Source organism: Dermacentor albipictus, unplaced genomic scaffold (assembly GCF_038994185.2).
Source record: "Dermacentor albipictus isolate Rhodes 1998 colony unplaced genomic scaffold, USDA_Dalb.pri_finalv2 scaffold_11, whole genome shotgun sequence".
NCBI lineage: Eukaryota > Metazoa > Arthropoda > Arachnida > Ixodida > Ixodidae > Dermacentor > Dermacentor albipictus.
Window position 1 is genome coordinate 13701632 of NW_027225565.1, and position 23172 is coordinate 13724803.

Genomic DNA, 23172 nt, shown 5'->3' on the forward strand with positions numbered 1-23172 from the left:
TATGAATCCACAGCTTTTGCCCCACATTTCAATCACTCTGCTAAACTTCAGTAATTTTAATCGTGCACTGGAGTTCTGCACCATTGCATCAGCGTGATGTTGGAGATTTGAAAGTACTTTCTCATAATTCGGCTGTTGCAGCAAAGAAATTCTCAAAAATACGACATAGTCCTTCTCTACCAATAAAAAAAATTAACTAGGCTCGAGCAGAAACTTGTCAGCATTTGTTACAGCGAATTGAGGCGGGAATTTCAATGTGGCACTTTTGATGAATACCCAGTGTTCACTTGGGAAGTGCATAGCAGTGGTCTCTTGTGTTCCTCCTCTTCAGAACATGAAGCAGGTGCGGGTGCAGCTCATGAAGCGTATGAAGGAGGAGTCGGAACGCCACAGGATACAGCAGACTGAGCGCAACCGCGAGATTCGAGCCCTGCGGGTGCGCGAGCAGCAGCAGTCGGTACAGATGGCACGCATGGCGCGCCAAAATGAGCTGCGCATCAATGTGCTGCAACGGCGTGTGGACGAGGCCCTGGCGGCCAAGAACCGCCTCGAGGCCGCTCAGCGTCGCCGCCTGGAGAATCGTGCCACTGGCCACGGCTTTGACAGCATGGCAGCACGTGTCGAGGCAAGGACTATTTCCCTCTCGTTTTCTCTCTTCTTTAACCTTTGCTTGCATATTCTAAAGCATTTTCTTGCGTCTAGAGGAGACTGCTAACAAGCTTATTGCATTGAACTTGACAAAACAGAGCACATTCACTATGGAAAAAAGCCGACCCCAGGTGTTAGGGGTTGCCTTGTCAGTAGACTTTACTTTGCTCCAACATATAGGGTGAAAAGTGCATCGTGATGCAATTTCGCTTTAATGCAGCTACAACTATACTTTGTAGACAGCCATCAATGTCTTTTTGTAATGATATATATTTGCTAGCCCCTATAGTCGGTATGCAATATTTCCAGAGGGAAGTCAAATGCCGCAGCTTAGCATCAGAACATCAATAACTAGAATAGTGCTTAGCACACTAAGCTATACCACACTTGCGCTTAAAGCTGGTAATTTTCCTTTGGTGTGTGCCGATATATAGTTTAGTGAAGGTGATTCTTCAGCATGAGACCTATATAGCAAATAGCAGTGGGTGAGGTTCTCACTTACATTTTTGCAAGAATTACTGTTTGAACTGGAATAAAGTGTTCTTTAATATTGGCACAGAGCATACAGTAATTGCAAGAAGATAACGCACTAGACAAAGTCGAAGCACATGCATGTACTGCTCCTGCCTGAATCTTGCATTCCCTTACTGTACTTTAGCATGTGACATTGTGCCAACTATGTTCAACGCTTTGATGAGGACAGGATCATTGCGTCACTGCACGCTAATGAGCACAAGAAGATTTGATGACCGCCGCGACATTTAGGTGAATCTGTAAGCAGTGCCCAAGTGATGACAAGAAAAACAAGTTGCCATTGGCAAAACGACTATAGGTGAAAACATTGAGCAAGCACATGCATATACTGGCAAGGCAACACACAACTGCAAATTTTTACTGCATCAAGACAACTTCCAATACTGAAAACTGAGGTACATTCTAACAACTGCACGAAGTAACAATGCTTAGTGGGCACAAGAATAGGAAGATTCTTGGTGCCCCATTGTCGTTAACAACACCATCTTGCAAGTAGTTCTCCTGCACCGTGATGTCATGAAAACGAGCAAATTGGCTCGCGCATCTATACAAGTTGGACAGTGGTGGAGTTGCTCTGTAATTGCTCTCTCTCTCTCTCTGTGTGTGTAGAGAGAGCGAGAGAGAAAGAATTCTTAGGTTTTCTCCAGCAATAGCCACTTCATTGTTCTGTTCAGCTTAGCTTCTGGCTGTTTCTGTTCAGCTCCTAAGCTCTCTTCTCTCTTTAGCTGAAGAACTGGCTGCAAAGCGAGCTTCTCGTTGTGTCCGAGAGCAAGAGGCTAGAGCAACACCTGACTTCACTCATCGAGGAGCGCAAGGCCATTGCCATCAAAACCCACGACGCCGAGAAGCAGCTGAAGGACCCCGACATGGTAAGGAGTTGTCGACATACTTCACCAGCCGGCATGCAAGCCACTCGGGATGTAAAGTACACAATCTGCTGTTTAAAGAGAAAGATAAGTTGAGCTGTACAGTGAAATCTCATCAATTCGAGCTCCAAGGGGACCAGAAGTTTATTCGAATAAATGGAGTTCGAACTAAGGAGAACCTCTTTAAATATAGCGGCTGATCAAGCTGATTGAAAACAGTCACTGGGCTGACGTTGAAAATGCCTTATCTTTCCTTCATTAGCACACGACTTGTGCCAAAAGAAGCGTAGGTTCCACATAACGTCCAAGTGCGATAAGGCCTAGCCTTGCGCTCTGTTCTGTGGTTGCAAAATATTTATTTTTCAGTATATTTAGGTACAATGCCTAACTTACTACAGTAAAACCTCGTTAAACCGTACCCGCTTAAACAGTAGTTTCGGTTTAAAAGTAGTAAAGTCAATTCCCCGACTCAGCGGCCATTGAACATAATGTATTTTGTATCCGCATAAACCGTACCAGCTTATTGCGTACGCATCGGTTAAAACGTAGCGTTTCCACTTTTCGTCGCGCAAACACGGCGGTGCGTCGTCTCCATCGGGCGGCCCGGCAGAACAACAAGCCTCAGAGATCGGTACTACGGCCTCCAAGCGCCCCGTGCGTTTGCACGTGAAGCCACATCAACATCATTTCGACGCCGCATGGACGCTGTCCCCGAGAGCGCTGTGGCGTCGTGCAAGCGAGGACTTGCGTCATGCCGAAGCTAGGATCAAAAAGACGCCGGGTGCTCAGCATAGAAGAAAAATTAGACATCGTCCGTACTACCGAGCGTGACACGAAGAAGTCGGCGCTGGCCCGCGACATGGATCTGCTGTTGACTACAGTGTGTGGCATTTGGAATGCGAAGTTGCTCGGCAGCGCTGGTGCGACCGCGAAGAGATGTCGGCTACGAGGTTCGACTTTTCACCATCGTTGCCGCTGTTGTTGCCGAAGTGTCAACTAGCGACAGTGATGAGGACGACACGGAAAGCGACAGCACGGGCTATTCAGGCCCGGCAGTGGCAGAAGCTGCGCGTTACGTCAGCCTCATGAATGCGATCGTCGCAAGGAGAACAGGGGCGCGATAACGTAACTATTCCAAACGAGAAGTTTTCCAAACTCCGGCACCCGGCAATGAAAAAGGCGCCCCGGGACTTATGCAGCACTACTGCGCGCGTGCACGGAGAATACGTAACGCCAACGAGGAATCTGCCGTGCGAGTGTTTGCCGAGAGGAGTGGGGCTGGCTGAGAAGCTGGCACGCAGCTTCAGTAAGTTTGAGGCCGCTGTCGTCGTGCTAGGCCGCCGCGACATCAAACGAAAATAACACTTACGTCCCGCGAAGTGAATAAATACTGCATGTTTTTTCCCCTTTCATCACACTCTCTCTGAGTTCCGTTTTCGACAGGTAAGTGGGCGATCTCATGCTATTTCGCTTAAACAGTACTACCGTTTAGTACGTACTTTTTCCGAGCTCCGGCCGACTACGGTTTAACGAGGTTTCACTGTAGTGCAAAAATAAACAACTATCAATGAAAAATGACCAATTTTAAACACAAGATCACCAATTGTCATTTAATAAAAAAAGCACTGCATGAATAGCCTCTCAACAATATTAGAGCCTCGTTGCAAACAATCTCTCCAAGGAAGAATAACTGCTGTTTGACTAGCTTTACATAAGCGCTGAAAAAAATTGTTACCAAGAAAAAAAGACAAGTTGTGCAGAAAGAAAAGTTATTGGAGGACTAGTTGGCAATAGACACATAAAACACCACCAAACAGCACAAAAGACATCACTGGCTGTAACGAACAAGATGAAACTGCTACATAGCTAGACTGACATTAAATGGTAGACTGCAAGCAAAGGCTGTAGATTGTGATGTAGAATTCTGCCGCAAAACTGAATACAAAACTTGCAATACCCTTTTCGTTTCAGCATTGCTTTGAAAACTTTTGTCGTTACACTTATGATTAGTGACACAATTGAGTTACATTTATTCAACTCTAGTTAAGTTGATCTTTTGGTTAATTCGATCCTGACCGAAAGTCTCAGCCGACGCCCTTGCATTTCTATGGGCCCAAGCATATGTTATTTTGTTCCTAAAATTGGCCTTCACGAGAACTTTACCACTCAGCATGCATGTGCCTGACTCCTGTATTAACCCAAATATTGACCGCTTTAGTGGCAGCGTCCGTTTTGGCTGAGTTTAGGAGACAGTAAACCCATTGAACACATGTTATCTCCCGTCGAAAATGGCCATTTTTGACTTGCCCTGGGGAGGTCGTCAAGCAATAACAGTAGTTCACAACATCTTATAATCGTATTTACCAGATTCTAATGCGTGCCTTTTTTTTTTTTTTTCCTAAAATAATATCGAGCCGAAAACTGCCTGCGTGGTGCAATTGCATACGAAACCAAAACCGCCTTCACGGAGAGAGAGAGAGAGAGAGAGAGAAGAAACTTTATTATAAAGTGAAAGGATTTATGTGGTTGGGGCCCTCAGTCCAGGGCCCCAATGGCTGTCGCTTCACGGAGTGTATATGCTGTATCGCATAACAATGACGTATTGCTGCAAAGCTGATAAGAAACCGGTCGCCATTGTGCAACACATATTTTTATTGCTAGAAAATCCGGTGCTCATTATATTTATTCTGTGTTTAGGAGCATTAATGTCATTTCTGTTCTCTACTTTGGACACGCAGAAAACGGGTGCTCATTTGATTCGGGGGTGTGTTAACATTGGGCAAATAAATCAGTGTGGTGTTTTGGAGTTTTTTCTGTATCTTGTGTAATTTTACCCGCCGGATAATTCGATAAGTTTTGTCGGTCCCATGTAAGTCAAATTAACAGAAGTCGACTGTATTTTGCTGAGCATATGGAGAACAGAAACGAGGCTTAAACAGTCTGCTGTTCTGAAAGTTCTGGTCAGTTTGCAGTATTCAAAAATACCAAGTAGTTGATTTTAGAATCCGAATCAGATGCTACGCACTAACTATTCGTATTTGAAAGTGCCAACATTCGCCCATTCCTAAATGCACGGCCACTTTTTGTCAGAATAATGAAACGCTTACAAGGGGTTAACAAGGCTCCAACTTTAACATGTGAATGAACAAACGCTGGGCGTGCTGAACCAACATTGGGGAACTCGCACAACAATGCAGCTTTACAATTAAGCTTGCTGGGCTTGACTTGTCCTGTACTTTGGGCGCCGTCAGTGCTGGATAAACTAGACTTCGCTAGTTTTGGTTTCGAGGAGATGCCTGCAACATGGCCGATTACCACGCTTTGGCAATGTTCAAAGTTTTTCGTACAGGCATGAATTATCGAATGGAGTGCTGTAAGGCGTCTGAAATTTCTAGTGCCCTTATACACTGTCTATGGGACCAGTGACACAATAGCAAGGAAACGAAGGTATAGAAGCTTTGCACAGATATAGAGTGGAATCTCAATAAACGGAAATTGCTTAAACGTAACTGCCACCTAAATGGAATATCACCCTAATGTTTGGTTGGTTTTGTATTCATGCGATTCCCTCTGCAATGTCTCTCATTAAATGGAACTACTGATTAACAGAATGAATTTCTCTGGTTCCTTGACCTTCCGTAAGGAGAGTTGGCTGTAGTGTAATCCTTCTATGAGCCTACATAGATACAAAACTTGCTTTACAATATTGAGAACATGTTTAACTGTGTTAATGGCCCACCAGAGACGTCATCATGTATGCAGCACATGTCACAGTATTGAAATATGGTCACCGTGTTGGCTCAGTGGCAGCGGCATTCTGCTGCTGAACACGAAGTTGTAAATCCAATTCCATGCTGCTACAGCCGCATTCTGATAATGAAAAAATGCAATAACACTGATATGCCTAAAATAAGGTGCACACAAGGTCAAAATTATTTTGAGGCTATTCCCACTATGGCATCGCTCGAAGTTCCAGTGTCGCTTTGGGGCAGTGAATTCCATGAATCGATCAATCAACAGGAATGAAATAGCATGCAGAGCATAGTTTATTGTATGGGCATGATCCTCTTTGACAAGGAAGTCTGACGACTTCACTGGTCATTGATGTATATTTCTGAAAAATCTTATTTATGCTAAAAGTTTTTTCTAAAGGAAGCTATTCCACAAAGTCCGCTACAGGGCGGAGGTGCATCCTAGGGATCATCAGCTACCCAGATCTTGTCAACAAATTCTATGCCTACAAATTTCTTAATCTCGCTGCTCTAGTTCTCTTGACCTCTGATCTCTCTTGATCTGATCTCTTGACTGCTTATTTAACACATCATGCTTGCCAATCAGATACTTTTGTTGCACTTCAGGCTGAAGACAAGGCAGAGTGCAATGCACGTCTCCAAGAGCTCAAGCGCTCGCTGCAAGAGCACAGTGACAAGATTGCTGAAATCCAGCGAAAAATCCTGGATGTGGAGCCTGGTGAGTCGGGCACAGTCCCGTAGCTTTTTATGCCAAATCTGCAGTATACTTGAACACTGAAAATAGTATGTGATGGTATGTTATGGTATACTTATTCAAAGGTACATAACATCTTGGTGCATTATAACCATACAAACCTTTTAAAAGATTGTGCCTTACACTGCTTTCATCTTGCTGAAATCTTACAGGAATTGTTTTATCCTATTCAGGTGCCAATATTTTCTGTCCATTCAAAATTTAGTTTCAGTGCACTTCTTGCATCTTCATAATCATGAAAGGCAAAGAACTGCAAAAAGAGTTCAGTATTTTCTTCCGTAAGTTTTGTGATGTTTACAAAATATGGATGCCATGCGAGAACTCTCTAGGGGAATATCAGATATGAGAACATCAACTATGTCATGTCTAGTACTTGGAAAGAACTACTAATCCAGACTCTTGAAAAATAAGCCTGATGGTTTAACATTGTGAAAAACAAAAACATGAACCCGCTACATGACAGCATGCTGACATCATAAGCAAACACGTAGCCATCTGCCATCCAACTCATTATATTGAAACACCTTACACATATTTTTCAAACTTGCAGCACGTCAAACCAGAAGTGCGTTTAAGATGTACGTGACACGTATTAAATACCATTATTCAGCACTTTTGATGGCACTACCTTGGCTTGTACAATTGTGTGCACAGCACCTCAATTTAATGGAAGTCGACGGAAGGGGTCGACGGAAGGGGCTATGATCCTAATTGTTGAGTAGACTTGCATTAATTCAACTTTGGTTAGCTAGATTTTTGGTTAATTGAATCCCTGCTGAATTCACGCACCTGTGCCAATATGTCTTTGTGGCCTGAAAATTTTGATGCTGAAATTGGCCCTCCCTGGTGACCGCAATAGTAACCTTATTTTCATCATCTTCAAGGTCAAACTAACCTTTAAGGGTCAATTTTTTTCATCAAATGTGTCACACCAGGGTTGATTTCTTCTTTTGAAAGTTTAAAAGCTTCAGATTAACCTGTGTCGAAAAACATTTGCCATTATTTTTAATTGACCATAAAGTGACAAAGATTTTTTGCGTATATATCCAGTTAAACCTCAATATAATGAACTTCAATGTAACGAAATTCTCAGTATAACAAAGTATTTACTTTTCATAACCTTTTGTCCATAGAATACAATGTATTGTCCATAGAAAACCACCAAGTGTGGCTGAGCGCATACACAGCCGTGCACCGTGCTTTGGAGGAGACTTGCCGCGTGTGCAGAGTGGGCGTGCAGTGACGGCATGGCATCATGTAAGCTTCCTTCCCATGCGTGTAGTATTGGAGCTTGCGTAATCTCAAGTTTCGGTGACCTGTTGGAGCAAGGGGCAAACGAAGCAATTGCTCCCCGCTAACAGCACTTTTCATGATAGCATCGTCCCAGTGCGGGTGATGTTATCAGCCGCGGGGACGAGTGTGCGCTAAAGCGTGGCGAGAGACTTACGCCAACTTACCCCCCCACTGCGCCCTCCCTGCCCCCTCGCGAGCGCTTGATCGCGCTGCCATGAGCAAGCTCCCTTCCCGCACTTTCCCTTTGCTCACGCGGGAAGGTGGCACTCGTGAAGCCACTGTCTTTCTTCTCTTACTGCCGCACACTATCACTCGCACCTAAAGTACACAGTGTGCGGGGCCCGATAAGATCTTATCGCACTTGGACTTTATGCGGAACATGATACGGCTCCACTTCGGTGGTCGGGTGCCGCATGATTTGAGGTGTGTTTGCGAGCAACCGCATTTAATTCACAATCATTTGGCAATCTATGTCCATGGAAATTTCCATTTATTGTCTCGGCATTTCTTTGTGGCGGCAGTGAAATTTCGTTATATGTATTGAGGTTCTAAATACATGGTGTTCTATGGACGAGAGCTTATGCAGTTAAATACTTCATTATACCGAGAATTTTGTTATATTGACGTGTAACTGTATAACGAAATTTCGATATAACGAAGCAAACTGCCAATTTTACTGACTTCGTTATATCAACGTTTAACTGTACGTGCATTTATTCATGAATTCTGATGGACTTGCATATAGAGACCTCGTCTCGTTTGCAGTTCCTAGTCTGAAGAGCTGTAACCAACGATTCTGATTCACATTTGAAACTTGGGTAGTGGTCCGCACTGGAGGATTTGCCACTCAGCTCACTTGCAGCTGGGCAACTGGAGCACACGTCCATAGCATTATCACTTTATATGCGAGGGCACGTAAGAAAACTTGATGGTTGTGCCCTGTCATAAAAAGAAAACGAGTGAGAAACTTGCAGTAATTCTTCATATTGATACTTGTTGTGCGCAAACAAACAGGGACGAAGAATGGGGGCAACACAAGGACGAGCGCTTTCTAACAACTGGTTTTATTTTTGAAGAACTACTTACTTAAATACCCACAGAACTGCGCGATCTGGTTAACAGAGCACCCTACAGCGCATATGATACCCGCTGATCTGCGCCATCAAGTCAAAAGAGCAACGTCAATGTTACATATAACACTTGTGATAAAAAAGACGTGGACAAAAGCCACCCGGTCATACTAAAAACAGCAAAGTGCATAAAAACAACCACTTACAATAAAATGCGTTAAAGATGTGATGACAGAAGCGAATTTTCTTTATCTAACAATGAAACAGAAGGATGGCTGATGCATTTTTCTTTTTGTTTTTCAATCCAGTATGCTTCCACGATTTCCCTAGCGGTTTGATTCTTATGCCTGTACAAAATGTCTGTGCTAGTAAGACAAGGGGAGCAACCATGTTCTTGGCAATGCATTGCCAAAAGCATACTAGGGCGACTTTTAAGGCTAGACAAGTGCTCCCTTAACCTAGTGTTAATGCATCTCCCAGTCTGCGCTACGTACACATGACCACACGTCATAGGAATCTGGTAAACAACGTTCTTCGCGCAAGCAACAAATTGGTTCTTGCGTGGATGTTTAACAGTGCATTCTTTCTGTACATCACCCTTACTTTCAAACTTCTTTTTAACCTTGGAACACACACTACCTATTTTGTTTCTTGCCGAAAATACTACTTATACTTCATAACTACCAGCCACTTTTTTAAGTCTGTGTGAAAGGCCGTGCACATACGGAATCACTGAAACATTGGAACCTCCATCCTTCTGCCTTTGATTCTTTGTGCATTGTCCTTTATCATTGTTAAGTTCTTTCATTAGTCTAGCACACGTCGCCAGCATCACAGCGAGCGGGTACCCAGCCTTTCTCAACCTGTCAACTTGCTCAAAGAATGCAATCCTTACAGTGTGGTGGCATGACTTCAACAACGCTGACCGGAAACACGAAATGACTATTCCATTCTTCACAAGCCTGGAATGGTTTGAGGCATAGTTCATTAGTGGTTTTCCAGCTCGGGGGGAGAAAGACCAATACACATGTTCCGGTAGGAATGTTAACTTGACATCAAGAAACTGTAGCCTCTTATCTACCGGTACTTCCGAAGTAAATGTTAAGCCCTTTCCCAGAGAATTGAAGGCTTCTACAACCCTATTTCTGAAAGCACCCTTGTCTACAGGACAACCTAAAATCAAGTAGTCATCGACATACCTGTATACCTTACTTACTACACCTTCTAAATCTTTTGCCAGCTCTCTGTCTATGCTTCCCAAAAAAATGCTACTTAGGATGGGAGCTACCTTTGACCCGATGCACACACCCCTTGCCTGTATATACGTTTCACCACAGAACCCTACATGTGTATTCGCTAAATAAAAATGCAGAAGTTCAAGAAAGGATTCAACGGCCATGCCGCACGTATTGCGGAATGACACCTCATCATTTTCATTTGTTATGCAATCTTTAACACTGCACATTAGGGGCCCTTGCGGTAAGGAATAGTAAAGATCTTGAACATCTATGCTGAATCCCCAGCTGCAGCTTGTACTATCTAGTGCCAAACAATTCACAAGGCCTTCAGAGTTTTTCAATAAGTACTGATCCTGCACTTCTAGGGAATTCAACATTTTTTGCAAGAACTCCGCGACCAGAACTTGCCAACACCCTCTCTCGGACACAATTGGCCTAAACGGAATTGCTTGCTTGTGGGTTTTTGCCGTAAAAAATATCTCCAATTTCATTCCTTTTGAGTTCTTTACACGTGACGCAATCTTATCTTGGTCACATTTTTTCAATAGCTCCACCGCTTTCTTTTTAACGTTTTCTACATTCACATCACATTTCTTAAAGCACTTGTTCACCGCTAGGAAAGCTTTTTCTAAGTAACAATCATTTGGTACAACAACCAGGAAGCCTTCCTTGTCTGCTTGAATAACACGCAGATTATTCTCAACCAAATACTTAGCAGTCCTATCAACATTGGGCCTGGATCTATCGCTTACCGAAGCTTTAGCTACCACATCCACACATTCCACCACACATCGATCTTTTTCTTTCTCCGGTACACTCCTGGCAATGTCCCTTGTAAGTGCCAACCTGTCGACGATGTCGATCCTTGGTTCCACGCAGAACTTTGGTCCCAACTTGAGAACCTGTTGATGCCGTTCTTCCACCGTTGCACCCCCTAGTATTATACCCGTGTCACACGGGCACATTTGGAAGGCCTTCCAGTCGACGGCCTTCGAAACGCCAGAACTCTATCGACTCAAAGGAGTTGTCGCGCTGCTACACGGCACTTTTGAAAGGCCATTGAGTGGTTCTGGCGTTTCTCGCCAAATTGTGTGGCGTTGCGTATCTTTATTTTCGTTTTCATATCACAAAAAGTTAAACAACATTAAAACCACTTAAAAGCACTATAATTTCTTTTATGTTTGTTTATACATTAAAACAATTGTTTATACATTGCCTTACATGTATGTTTAGTTTTTAAGTTGTTGAGTAGCGAAACTGCGGCAACGTTTGCGTCGCTGCACGTCGCTGTTGTCGAGAGTGTGTGTAGTTCGCGCATATCAAGTGGCAAAAATAATTTATTGAATAATTGATAACACTCATACATAGTATTTTTAGAGCATTTTGGTTTGATTTGTTCTTTCTAACCGCGAGTTGGAGCACACTGTGACAGAGAGGGCATGTTCGCGCTGTTTCCGTTTCCGTTGCTCAAAGGCCATCGAGATTTCGATAGAGTTGTGAGGTGCTCCGTTGACTCGATAGACTATTGACTCGGCAGCCGTCGAAACCGCCCGTGTAGCAGCTCGAACTTGACCTTTGAGTCAACTGACTATCGGTTGGAAGGCCTTCCAAACGCCCGTGTGACACGGGTATTAGAAGGCGTCCCTCTGGCACTTCCCTTTTCTTCTTCTTCGGCAATTTTCGACGAACATCGTTTCATATAGCCTCAGTCACACTATTTGCCTGTCTGCACCAGTCCCAAAAAGCCTTGACGTTAAAAAGGCCACCGGAAGCAGACGAACAGGCCACCTTCAGACATTCTTTGAAATGTCTCACCTGTCTCCGGCTCTCTGATCGCAGGATCTTGATCATTCTTCTCCCGTGTCCTGCAGACGGGGGCAACCATCTGGTCACTAACAACACCTCATCAGGGCATTCCCCAAGTTTCAGGAACCAGCTTAATACCCAATCATGTTCTTGGCAATGCATTGCCAAGAACATGGTTGCTCCCCTTGTCTTACTAGCACAGACATTTTGTACAGGCATAAGAATCCAACCGCTAGGGAAATCGTGGAAGCATACTGGATTGAAAAACAAAAAGAAAAATGCATCAGCCATCCTTCTGTTTCATTGTTAGATAAAGAAAATTCGCTTCTATCATCACATCTTTAACGCCTTTTATTGCAAGTGGTTGTTTTTATGCACTTTGCTGTTTTTAGTATGACCGGGCTTTTGTCCATGTCTTTTTTATCACAAGTGTTATATGTAACATTGACGTTGCTCCTTTGACTTGACGGCGCAGATCAGCGGGTATCATATGCGCTGTAGGGTGCTCTGTTAACCAGATCGCGCAGTTCTGTGGGTATTTAAGTAAGTAGTTCTTCAAAAATAAAACCAGTTGTTAGAAAGCGCTCGTCCTTGTGTTGCCCCTATTCTTCGTCCCTGTTTGTTTGCGCACAACAAGTATCAATATGAATATGTTCCAACTAGGCCGACTCGCAGTTATGCTTCAGTAATTCTTCGTCCCATTGCCAACGTGTGGGCAATCAGTTTGCACCAGTCTCGGGAAAGGAAACGCAGGCATGACGACATCGTTCACATATAGCAGCATTGTTCGTATGTAGTACCAGCGCCCATCTGTGAACAAATGTAATCACGCCCCTGTGAGCAAGAGATGAGTAAGCATCTAGCGGTGACCTGTTGAGGGATTCGAAACCACATAGACATCAGTTTCTGGGAGCGCAACAACAAAAACAGCCCGCGAGAGGAAACCAAAACTAACCGCCACGTGCACGCTCAGGTGCGGATGCACAAACAGTTGGGTCACTGTACCGGTATGAACAAGCTATAGACAAGAACGGCACCGAGAGCGGCGCTGCTGCGCCGGCGTTGAGAGCGCCGCATGCGAAGCAAAATTCTATTAGCGGGTGGTACCCCTCTCCCATCTCTCGTTCGCGCCGCCTTGATTTCCTCCTGCACTGCGCGTGTTTGGGCACGTTTCGTGCCGCGCGCGGTGTGTGCCTACGTGTGCGCGTGGACATTTCCTTCGAAAGGCGGTGTACAGTCTGTTTCACATTTAGGGGAAAACTCGAAGCGCATTGCATCGCGATGCGGCGAGCGCTTAAGTCAGGCGGCGGCAGCAGCTCGCGCAGGTGCTCGAGGGGCGGGATCTTGAACGGCGTCGCCTGCTACGGCGGCGCGCGCTGGCCGCATTGTCGGGAAACGTTCTACTGTCAGGTGCAGGGCGCCGATCACATCGTTACTGCGTGAAATGAGCCGGTATTCTTTGCTAAGCGTTGCGCGACGCCCACTGATACGCCTCGAATGTAAGTTGATCGCTGCAGGGCAATAATAGACGACGTACTGATTCCATACATTCTTGACGGCCCGTTTCTGGAAGGCGACTATATATTCTAACGCGATAGGACGCCGATCCACACAGCTCGTGCTGTGCAACAACTGCTAGAAGAGCGCGCAGTCACTCTCTTGGAGCGGCCGCCTCAATCCCCGGGCGCCAACATCATTTAAAATGTCTGGGGCTCGTTGAAAGTATCGCTGGCACAACATCCCCTCTATCAGTCGCCCGAGGACAGGCTTCGATCCACCATCGTCAGCAACTGAGACGTGCCGCGAATGAACACATCCCTGATCAAGTCATTCAACACTTCACTGCCTTCCAGGATGAGCGCTGTCATCGCTGCCGCTGGGGACATGACGAGATACTTACTGAAGTTCCGAGCGTGACGTGTCCGATTCCCCACCGGCGGGCAGGGTCTGTCTGGTGTAGCGAATGATTGTCGAGAAAAATCACTTCCAGCTCATTGTCTGAACCTAAAACTTTCATTTAATCGTATCCGTTTGTTTCATCGTGTTCGACTCCCATTGTTGAGTGCTGTTTTCCTTTCGAACCAAACAAAGACTGAGCACGTTGCGCGCACATCTTGGTGCGTTTTGTCGCTGCTCATTACGGTAGCACACACAGTGAAGAAATATACGTGCACACGCGCAGTACTCCGGCCTTTCGAAAGAACAAATGAACCATGCTGTCAAAAGAAGTTTGTGGAACTCCATTATTGCCAATGAAGGATCAGCTCAGTTCCCACAGTACCGATAAAATCGGTGCACTGCCCCTGACAGTACCACGCTTCCCGAAAATGCGGCCAGCGCCCGCCGCCGTAGCAGACGACGCAGATGACGACACCGCCCCTCAAGCGTGTGCGCCTTGTCAGGATTGGGGGCTCAATCCCTTCGTCCGTGGTCCTTTGCCAAGATTGGAGTACGGCATGAATTCGAAGGTAGCTGGCCCATGCCGTCGTCCAACTTATTTACGCTGAGATCGTTGATGAAGTCAAGAACTGCTTCTCATCGAGAACGGGGAAAAGGGTTTATTTACAGAAATTAACTCAGTCTAACATGACTGCTTGAGAAAAAGAGTATTAGTCCAACAGGACTGCATGAGAGAAGTGACTCAGTCTAACATGACTGCTCAAGAGAAGTGTGTCCAACATTCGCACAACCACAGTTTTTATACACTCGATCCGCCGGTCCTACGACGCGGCGGCTGTTCGTTTACACATCACCAACTCGCAGCTGCTCTGAAGACCAGTTTACAGACACAAAGGCACACACATTCCGTACACGGAGGCAACCGCACGGGGTGCCGTTCCGGGAAACTGTCGTTGTCGATCGCGCGTCGCTCATTGTTCCGAGCCACTCCGAACCGTGAGAAGCACAAAAATAAGTCTTCCCGCGGTAGCTTCTCCAGGCGTGTCAAATCAGCCCCGCGTTGAGGAACTCTGGAATCATTGTCCACACACCGAATTCGTCCCGTCACAATGTCGAAGGGGCTGGAGGAAGGCGGCGGATTCCAGCGCAAAGGTCGCTTCTTTGAACGCCTCGCAGCTGCAGCGACGGAGACGGGGAGGTGCGCGTCTTGCACCCCTTGTCGTAATCGGGTGGCAAGGTGGCAATCTTGTTGCGCAACTCGCCGTTCTTGACAGCGCCTCCATGGCCCGAAAAGTCTCGACTGTCTAGCGCTGAGAACCGCTAGGCAGGAAGAGAACGGCTGCTGGTCAGGGGGGGGATTGATGTCTTGGCTCGCAGCGACCACCTGTGCATTGATGTCACCGCCCCAAAACATCCAACAAGGACAGGCAACTGCAAAATGAACCCCACAACACGGCTCTGCGCCGAGATGACGTGCATTGGCTCTCACTTTAAACTCGCTAGGCTTCAAAAAAAACAACAACAACATAAGTGCAGAAGCAAACAAAAAATGCTGCATTTCGCTATGCCAATTTCTGAAGCAAATTCCTGCTGACAAATTCAGCAATCATGGAGGGAACCCTGCTAAATGAGAGGGGATCTTCTTCGCTTAATAAAATTAACACTAGTAACCCTAAAATTTAGGCGGGACCCCCAAACGCAGAATTCAAATTAGCCTGCTCAAACCATCCGCATTGCTATGCAACTTTCCCTTCTTATATCTAACGGAGAAGTTGTACTCTTGGAGAGTGAGGCTCCATCGGAGCAAGCGGCCGTTTTTGTGTGACATTTGATTGAGCCACGTCAGAGGACAGTGGTCGGTCTCGAAGATGAACTTCGCTCCGTACAAGTAACACGACAACTTCTGGGCGGCCCAAACCAAACAAGCGCATTCCTTCTCCGAAGCGCTGTAGGCTTCCTCTCTTACATTTGGTTTACGGCTGGCGTAGAGGATAGGATGCTCCTCGTTATCGTCGCCGACCTGACTAAGTACCACGCCCATACCTCTGTCGCTTGCGTCGCATTGAACTATGAATTCCTTTGTGTAGTCTGGCGCGCGAAGCACAGGGCGAGAAACCAATAGCGTTTTCAGACTTTGGAAAGCGTTCTCTTTGTCCTTATCCCAGAGTACGTTACTCGGTGCTCCCTTTCGGAGGGCGTCTGTTAATGGACTTGCCAATTGCGAGTAATTCGGAATGTACCGTTGATAGTACCCCACAAGTCCCAAAAATGAACGAACGTCCGTTTTCGTGCGCGGCTGAGAAAAATCTCCAATCGTAGCTATTTTCAGCTCAGCCGGCCGTCTCATGTCCTGACCGACAACATGGCCCAGATAAGTAACCTGCGAACAACCAAACCTACACTTTTCCGCTTTCATCGTTAAGTCAACTTTAAACGTACGAAGCCTCGCATTCTTGTCGTAATAGACTTTGGCGTTCATTTGAGCTATTGCCATGTTCTTTCCGACTAGTTCTTGGTTTGCGCTCAGCCGTTCCAGTAAATTTAGCACGTATTCAACCACGGTTGGACTCTCCCCTCTTTCCTCCCACATCTCTCTTAACATTCTCAGTGGAGACCGGAGTGTCCTCCCATACACTAGTTCTGCTGGTGAGAACCCTGTCGCTTCATGTGGAACCGTTCGCAAAGCAAACAAAGTTGCCGGCAGACAGTTCTCCCAGTCCTCCTTGTGCTCGTAACAGAGCGCACGCAAAACTCGCTTAAGCACCGAATGCCACCTCTCTACACTGTTTGACTGAGGGTGATAGACAGAACTGTGTATTAACTTTACCCCGCACTTTTGCAAGAATGTGGAAGTCAGTGCGCTCGTGAATACTGACCCTTGATCTGCCTGAATTTCGGCTGGAAACCCAACTCGTGCAAACACTGTCAAAAGCGCGTCTACTACTTCAGTGGAGCTGAGCTCTTTCAAAGGGATTGCTTCTGGAAACTTGGTAGCCGGACACAGCATGGTAAACAAGTACCTGTAGCCTGATTTTGTTTTTGGAAGAGGCCCTACCGTGTCTATTACAAGCCGTCTGAAAGGCTCTGTTATTAAGGGCACTACCTTCAGTGGAGCTTTCCAAGTCTCTCCTGGTTTACCAGAACGCTGGCAGGCGTCGCATGATCTTACAAAGTTTTCTACATCTTTGAAACAGCCAGGCCAGTAGTATTCCATAAGCAATCTTTCCTTTGATTTGTTTATGCCTAGGTGGCCGGACCACCCATTTCCATGACAAAGACTCAAAAGGTCCTCCCTATACTTAGTAGGTATGACTAACTGATCTAAAATCTTACCCTTTCGATCTCTGTAATGCCGATACAACAATCCTCCTCTCTCATGTATCGTTACGTTGCGCCTAGCAATGCCTTCTTTAGCTGTGTCACGTAATTTAGCTAAGCTCTCATCATTCTTTTGCTCAGCTGCCAGTGACTCTCTATCCACGCGTAAGAGTTGATCAAAGTTCTTTGAGGCCGGTGATAACAACGACCCTGTCTCGCTTGTGAGCGCGTCTGCTTGCTCTTCCTGCAGGCTAGAACTCTGACACTCTAGTGCTACGCTCTCATTGAGCTGGTCAGCTGGCAGGCTCTCCTCAACTGTTCTTTTGTCCCTCGGGCCTAGCTTGGATTCGGGTACTGAAGTTATTCCCTTTTTTTCTTCCGCTGGAGGAGCTTGAGCATTTTCAGCCGAAAGCGCCGCGATCTTACGAGCTTGGCCTCGGGTCAATGCCTGTACTATGCCCTCTCCCAGTTTGAGCCCTCTGTCACGCAGTAACTGATTCGAACGATTCGAAAAGATGTAGGGATACTGCAGTGACAAAAATTTGGAAACTGCAGCCTCAGTCTCTAGCTCCCCGAATGGTCCACTGATTTTGACTTTGGCCATGGGCAGACACACGCTGTGTTCTTCTACAACCTGTTTTATCCATGCTACTTCTCCGGTGAAGTCCTCTACCATCACGTAAGACGGATGGACAATGTCCAGCGTGGCGGCACTGTCTCTTAGCACTCGGCATGGTTTTCCATTAACTTGCAGGTTGTGGAGATACGGACTTAAAAGTTCCATATTCTCATCTTTTTCCTCCACGTAGGAAAAAACTACGCTAGACTTCTCGCAGTTTACAGCTATATGTCCCAGTTTGTGGCATTTGTAACAGCGAATTGGTCTAACAGATTCGAATTTTCTTTTCTGTTCTTTTTGTGCGGTTTCTCCGTTAAGTTTCTCCTCGCTCTTTTCTGCGGGCTTTTCCGCCAGGTCTACAGGCTCTGATCGTCTAGTTTGCGCACCCTTTTTGAACGGAAATGGTTTCCGCGGTCCATTTCGACCGTCCCAGTTTCCCTCCTCGGCGTTCAACTTTCTACGGGTTGCGTACTCTTCGGCTAATTCAGCCGCCCTTTCCACAGTGTTTACATTACCTCTGTCTTGCACCCACAGTTTCACAGCTTGGGGGATGGTTTTGTAAAACTGCTCTAGACACATGCATTCAATGATCATGTCTCTGCTGTCGTACGCTTCCGCGCTTTTAAGCCACTCGACTAGGTTGGCCTTTAAGCTATACGCAAACTCCGGATAGCCCTCGCTATCTTTCTTGCCTGTGCTCCTAAACCTTTGCCGAAAAGCTTCGGCTGAAAGGCGGTATTTCTTCAGGAGACTAGCCTTAACTTTCGCATAATCATATGCATCCTGCACACTTAGTCTGGCGATTACTTCTGCCGCCTCACACGGCAACATAGACAGCAACCGCTGTGGCCATGTACTCGGGCCGAAGTTCATCTTCTCGCAAGTCCTTTCAAAATTGCTTAGGAACAAGCCTATGTCGGTCCCGACCTCAAATGGCTTTAATAGCCTGTCCATGCGGTACGATTCTGCCTCACTTGATCGACCCAGAGCGCCTTCACTTCCTTGAGGCAACTCCAAACGTTTGCTTTCAAGTTCAAGTTGCATTTTCCTTAACTGAAACTCGCGATCTTTATCGCGTTCCTCTCTCTCTCGTTTTTCTCTGTCCCTTTCTTCTCTTTCTCGGTCCCGTTCTTCTCTTTCTCTTTCCCGTTTCTCTCTCTTTTTGAGAAGTTCCAATCCCATTTCAATATCTTGCTCACTGGCCTGATTGGAAATTAGCTCCAATAATTCCGATTTGAGCATTTCCTTGCGTACATCTAGGCCCAGTTCCTCACCAACAATCAACAACTCGTCTCTCAGCAATGTCCTTAACTCCATGACTGCTGCTTTACTGCCTTGATTCTGCTCTCTAAATCTAGCTAGGAAAACACAACCTAGCTAACACACAACAATCTAGCTTCCCTACTGTTCTAAACAGAACAACCACAAAATGAAGCCTAGAGAGTCAAAGCAAAAACCAAGCACTCACCGCAGATACAGCACCATGTCGCAAAGTCCATCTCACCGCTGTCAGCCAGTTGTCAGGATTGGGGGCTCAATCCCTTCGTCCGTGGTCCTTTGCCAAGATTGGAGTACGGCATGAATTCGAAGGTAGCTGGCCCATGCCGTCGTCCAACTTATTTACGCTGAGATCGTTGATGAAGTCAAGAACTGCTTCTCATCGAGAACGGGGAAAAGGGTTTATTTACAGAAATTAACTCAGTCTAACATGACTGCTTGAGAAAAAGAGTATTAGTCCAACAGGACTGCATGAGAGAAGTGACTCAGTCTAACATGACTGCTCAAGAGAAGTGTGTCCAACATTCGCACAACCACAGTTTTTATACACTCGATCCGCCGGTCCTACGACGCGGCGGCTGTTCGTTTACACATCACCAACTCGCAGCTGCTCTGAAGACCAGTTTACAGACACAAAGGCACACACATTCCGTACACGGAGGCAACCGCACGGGGTGCCGTTCCGGGAAACTGTCGTTGTCGATCGCGCGTCGCTCATTGTTCCGAGCCACTCCGAACCGTGAGAAGCACAAAAATAAGTCTTCCCGCGGTAGCTTCTCCAGGCGTGTCAAATCAGCCCCGCGTTGAGGAACTCTGGAATCATTGTCCACACACCGAATTCGTCCCGTCACAATGTCGAAGGGGCTGGAGGAAGGCGGCGGATTCCAGCGCAAAGGTCGCTTCTTTGAACGCCTCGCAGCTGCAGCGACGGAGACGGGGAGGTGCGCGTCTTGCACCCCTTGTCGTAATCGGGTGGCAAGGTGGCAATCTTGTTGCGCAACTCGCCGTTCTTGACAGCCTGCTCTAGCTGCTGCTGCCGCACGACTCCATTGCTTGCCGCATCGCGATGCGATACGTTCCGAGTTTTCCCCTTAGTGTGAAACAAACTGCACACGCTATATTTGCCTTTAAGAAGATCGGTACGCTTGACGATTATTTTTATGGCTTCAATGCGGTGAAAGGGCAGCGTCTGCTTAACCATGTAAGTGAGGCTGAGCAGGTAATTGGAAACGACATCGTATGTGCCGCCGGAAAAATCGTCAGCACATACGATGCGGCACATACATACGGCACCTACGAGCTAAAGTCATTTTTGCAGTTTCTCACATTATGTTTGCTACAAATCCGTGTTGTATCTGATGGCGACAACGGACTTCTATCGACACTGTGCGAAAATAAGATATATCGCTGCATAGCACAAGTACGACATGCGCACACAACTTTAACTAGTACGTCTCCGACAATATGGAATAGAGGCAGCAATGTAGACAGCTTGGCCATTTTTTAACAGTACTCAAGAGACGGAAGTTGAAAGTATTATTAATCATTGCTGCTTCAGCAATGCCGGCGCGACCAAGACGCGGGTGTGTATCGTCCAGTAACCCGATCGATCGGTGCAGTGGTGAAGCGGGAATGAACTCCGGTCATGTTCAATGCATCATGCACATAATCAATTTCTCTGCACGGGTGAACTTCGGCCACTGCTAGCGCATACAACAGACGTGGTTTCCATTCTTGGGCAGCGCACACACAAACGAAACACGAGAAAGAAGACAGGACAAGCGCTCGTTTAACTTAAAGTTTTTATATGAATAAGAGGATTATGTACAGTCGCCGACCGATTTTCCGGACTCCGAAAATTCGGACATGCCCGATTATTCGGTCAGCTTCGCGGCACCGCCATTCTCCCCATAGACCATAATGTATAACAACTGCCGAAAGTTCGGACACCTCGCAACCTCTCGTCTGATTTTTCGGACACTCTTTGACCCAACTCGGTCGAGAGCACCATGCACCGACTCAACCCAGTACATGGTTCGACTGGCTGAACGCCATTTTTGTTTTGAACGTAGCTTCCTTGGTGCCCCACGAAGTGGCGCTACTGGAAATTCCCGCTCATCATCATCGTTTCTGCCTAGTTCGATAGAGTGGCTCTGCAGCAGTTCCGGTTTCAGCTTAGTAAGCCATGTCAAGACAATCCAGCAGCTGTTTGTTTCTTCGCGCGCGACGCTGCGAGCAGGCCGCGTTTTTCGTTTGTGTGACTGGTGTCAGCGCGGTGGTGTTTGCTTTGCGTGCTGTGTCGAGGTTTCGGTGATTAACGCGGCATACGGAAACATCGCGTCAAGTCTCCAATGGCGCCAACAGTGCCCGCGCAGACTGTGCTGCGGAATGCCGGCAAGCGGGTGCCGGGAGGCCTAAAAGATTTGTCGCCTTCCGATGTGCTCCCTACCGACGCGGAAAATGTTCTGCCGAGACTTGCGCAGTGGTTGCGTTGCGATTCCGGACACCGTCTCATTGACAGTTTCACAGGTGCCGACACTGCTGTACTGACATGCGCAGAACTCGACGACGGCTATATCATTCGTCAGGTTTCTGCTGCACCGCCGGACGATGACCGAGTCGGAAGTTGACGCACCATGTGCTACGCTGCCGTCGCCTGCGGAGCGTGTACAAGCAGTGACTGTGCTTTCAGCCGCCTATAGTGACCGTACGACCCTCTCCGAGATTCAGGCTTGTCTGATTGCGCGTAAACGGAACAGCGTGCAACGGCGCATTCACGATTTCTTCAAGCCTACTGCCGAGCCCGAATAAGTGCGTGGCAATAAAGGATTTCATTTTTTTCCCTTAATCTGCTTTTTCGGACACCTGTTTATTCGGACATTTCCGCAGTCCCCGTGAGGTCCGAATAAACGGTCGGCGACTGTACCGAGTAATTATTAATTTCACGTGGGTTACATATAGAAACCGTCATACACTCAGGAGTGATCAATAAACGAGCTCGCTTCGTTTGCCAGATGTTTACTTCGCTCAGCGCATAATCATGTCTGTCGTCTGCTTCTTTCGTACCATTTTCTTGTGAATCGGCAGAATTTCACTGGTGGCATCAACCATTTCATGTTTACATTGCTGTCGTGACAGTTAACAGCACAATAATAATTTCCGGTTATTCGAAAGGCGCCGTCGCAAACAAGACGTTTCGCGCGCAGCACGAAATGAGCGCGGGCGCGACCGCGAAGGGAAGCGGCGACGGAAACCTACACCCGTTGGAGATGAAATCGCTCCGCCAGGGGAGAAACGAGCGCTGGCGTCTAGGATGAAACTTGGCGTGCGGTCGTCTATGGAATGAAAAACAAGACTATGGCTCAAGAAAAAAGAAATCCTGTATGTACTCAGAGGGTCAGCGCTTACTCGCCAACAGAGTTTAAACACTGCTGCGTTTTTGAACGGCATAGTAAATATACGGCATTGACCATTTGAATCTTGTTCGCGGTGCCACATATTTGCGTCTTTGACCCTCACAGGGTTAATGAACTCTACTGTATAACACTTGGAACTGGTTACTTGCTTGGTTGCTCAAGAAACAAGTGTGAATTTGCCTTCGTCTGCTCCTTTCATAGTGTCCACATCGCACCTTTCAGTGAATAATGTGAAGCACTATTGAAGACTTTTGTTTGCTGTACTTCGGATAACTGAAGCAACCGGGTGACTTAGCTACCATGTTTTGGACACAACTTATGGCGAGAGGCTTGACAAGGGCAACATAACGTTTTACTTTGTGGCAAATCAAGTGGGGATCAGTGCCGAGTGTTATATTGAATGGTCGGCCCTGACAACTGATCTGATATTGCTCAGATTTCGCAAACAAAATGCTTTTAAGATAAAAATGCAGGTCAGCATACATTTAGCCTGTCTCGTGCCCTGCATCTTCCCAACCCAGCTGCATTCGAACATTTACATCATTACAAGGTATTCTGTGAAATTTCCTCACATTGCTCACATGAATCACTCTGTTCAAAAGACATCTCCAGCATACCACAGTTTTACATGCGCAGTGTTAATAAGAGATCTGCAAATTCAGGTTACACGACACAAGTCCT

At 46.5% G+C, this 23172-nt stretch overlaps 1 protein-coding gene across 7 annotated transcripts in view; it reads left to right on the forward strand.

The window, feature by feature from the left end:
* Nucleotides 1-23172, forward strand: part of LOC135914966 (chromosome-associated kinesin KIF4A-like) — a 109343-nt gene that overhangs the window by 50316 nt on the left and 35855 nt on the right. For all 7 annotated transcript variants that reach the window (XR_010568475.2, XR_011509347.1, XR_010568476.2 and 4 more), the window contains exons 15-17: nt 332-625; nt 1908-2051; nt 6407-6518. Coding sequence is in view for 4 of the 7 variants with exons in the window: in XM_065447904.2 (XP_065303976.1) it covers nt 332-625; nt 1908-2051; nt 6407-6518 (550 nt within the window). In the remaining 3 variants the exon portion in view is untranslated. The remainder of the gene's footprint in view (nt 1-331; nt 626-1907; nt 2052-6406; nt 6519-23172) is intronic.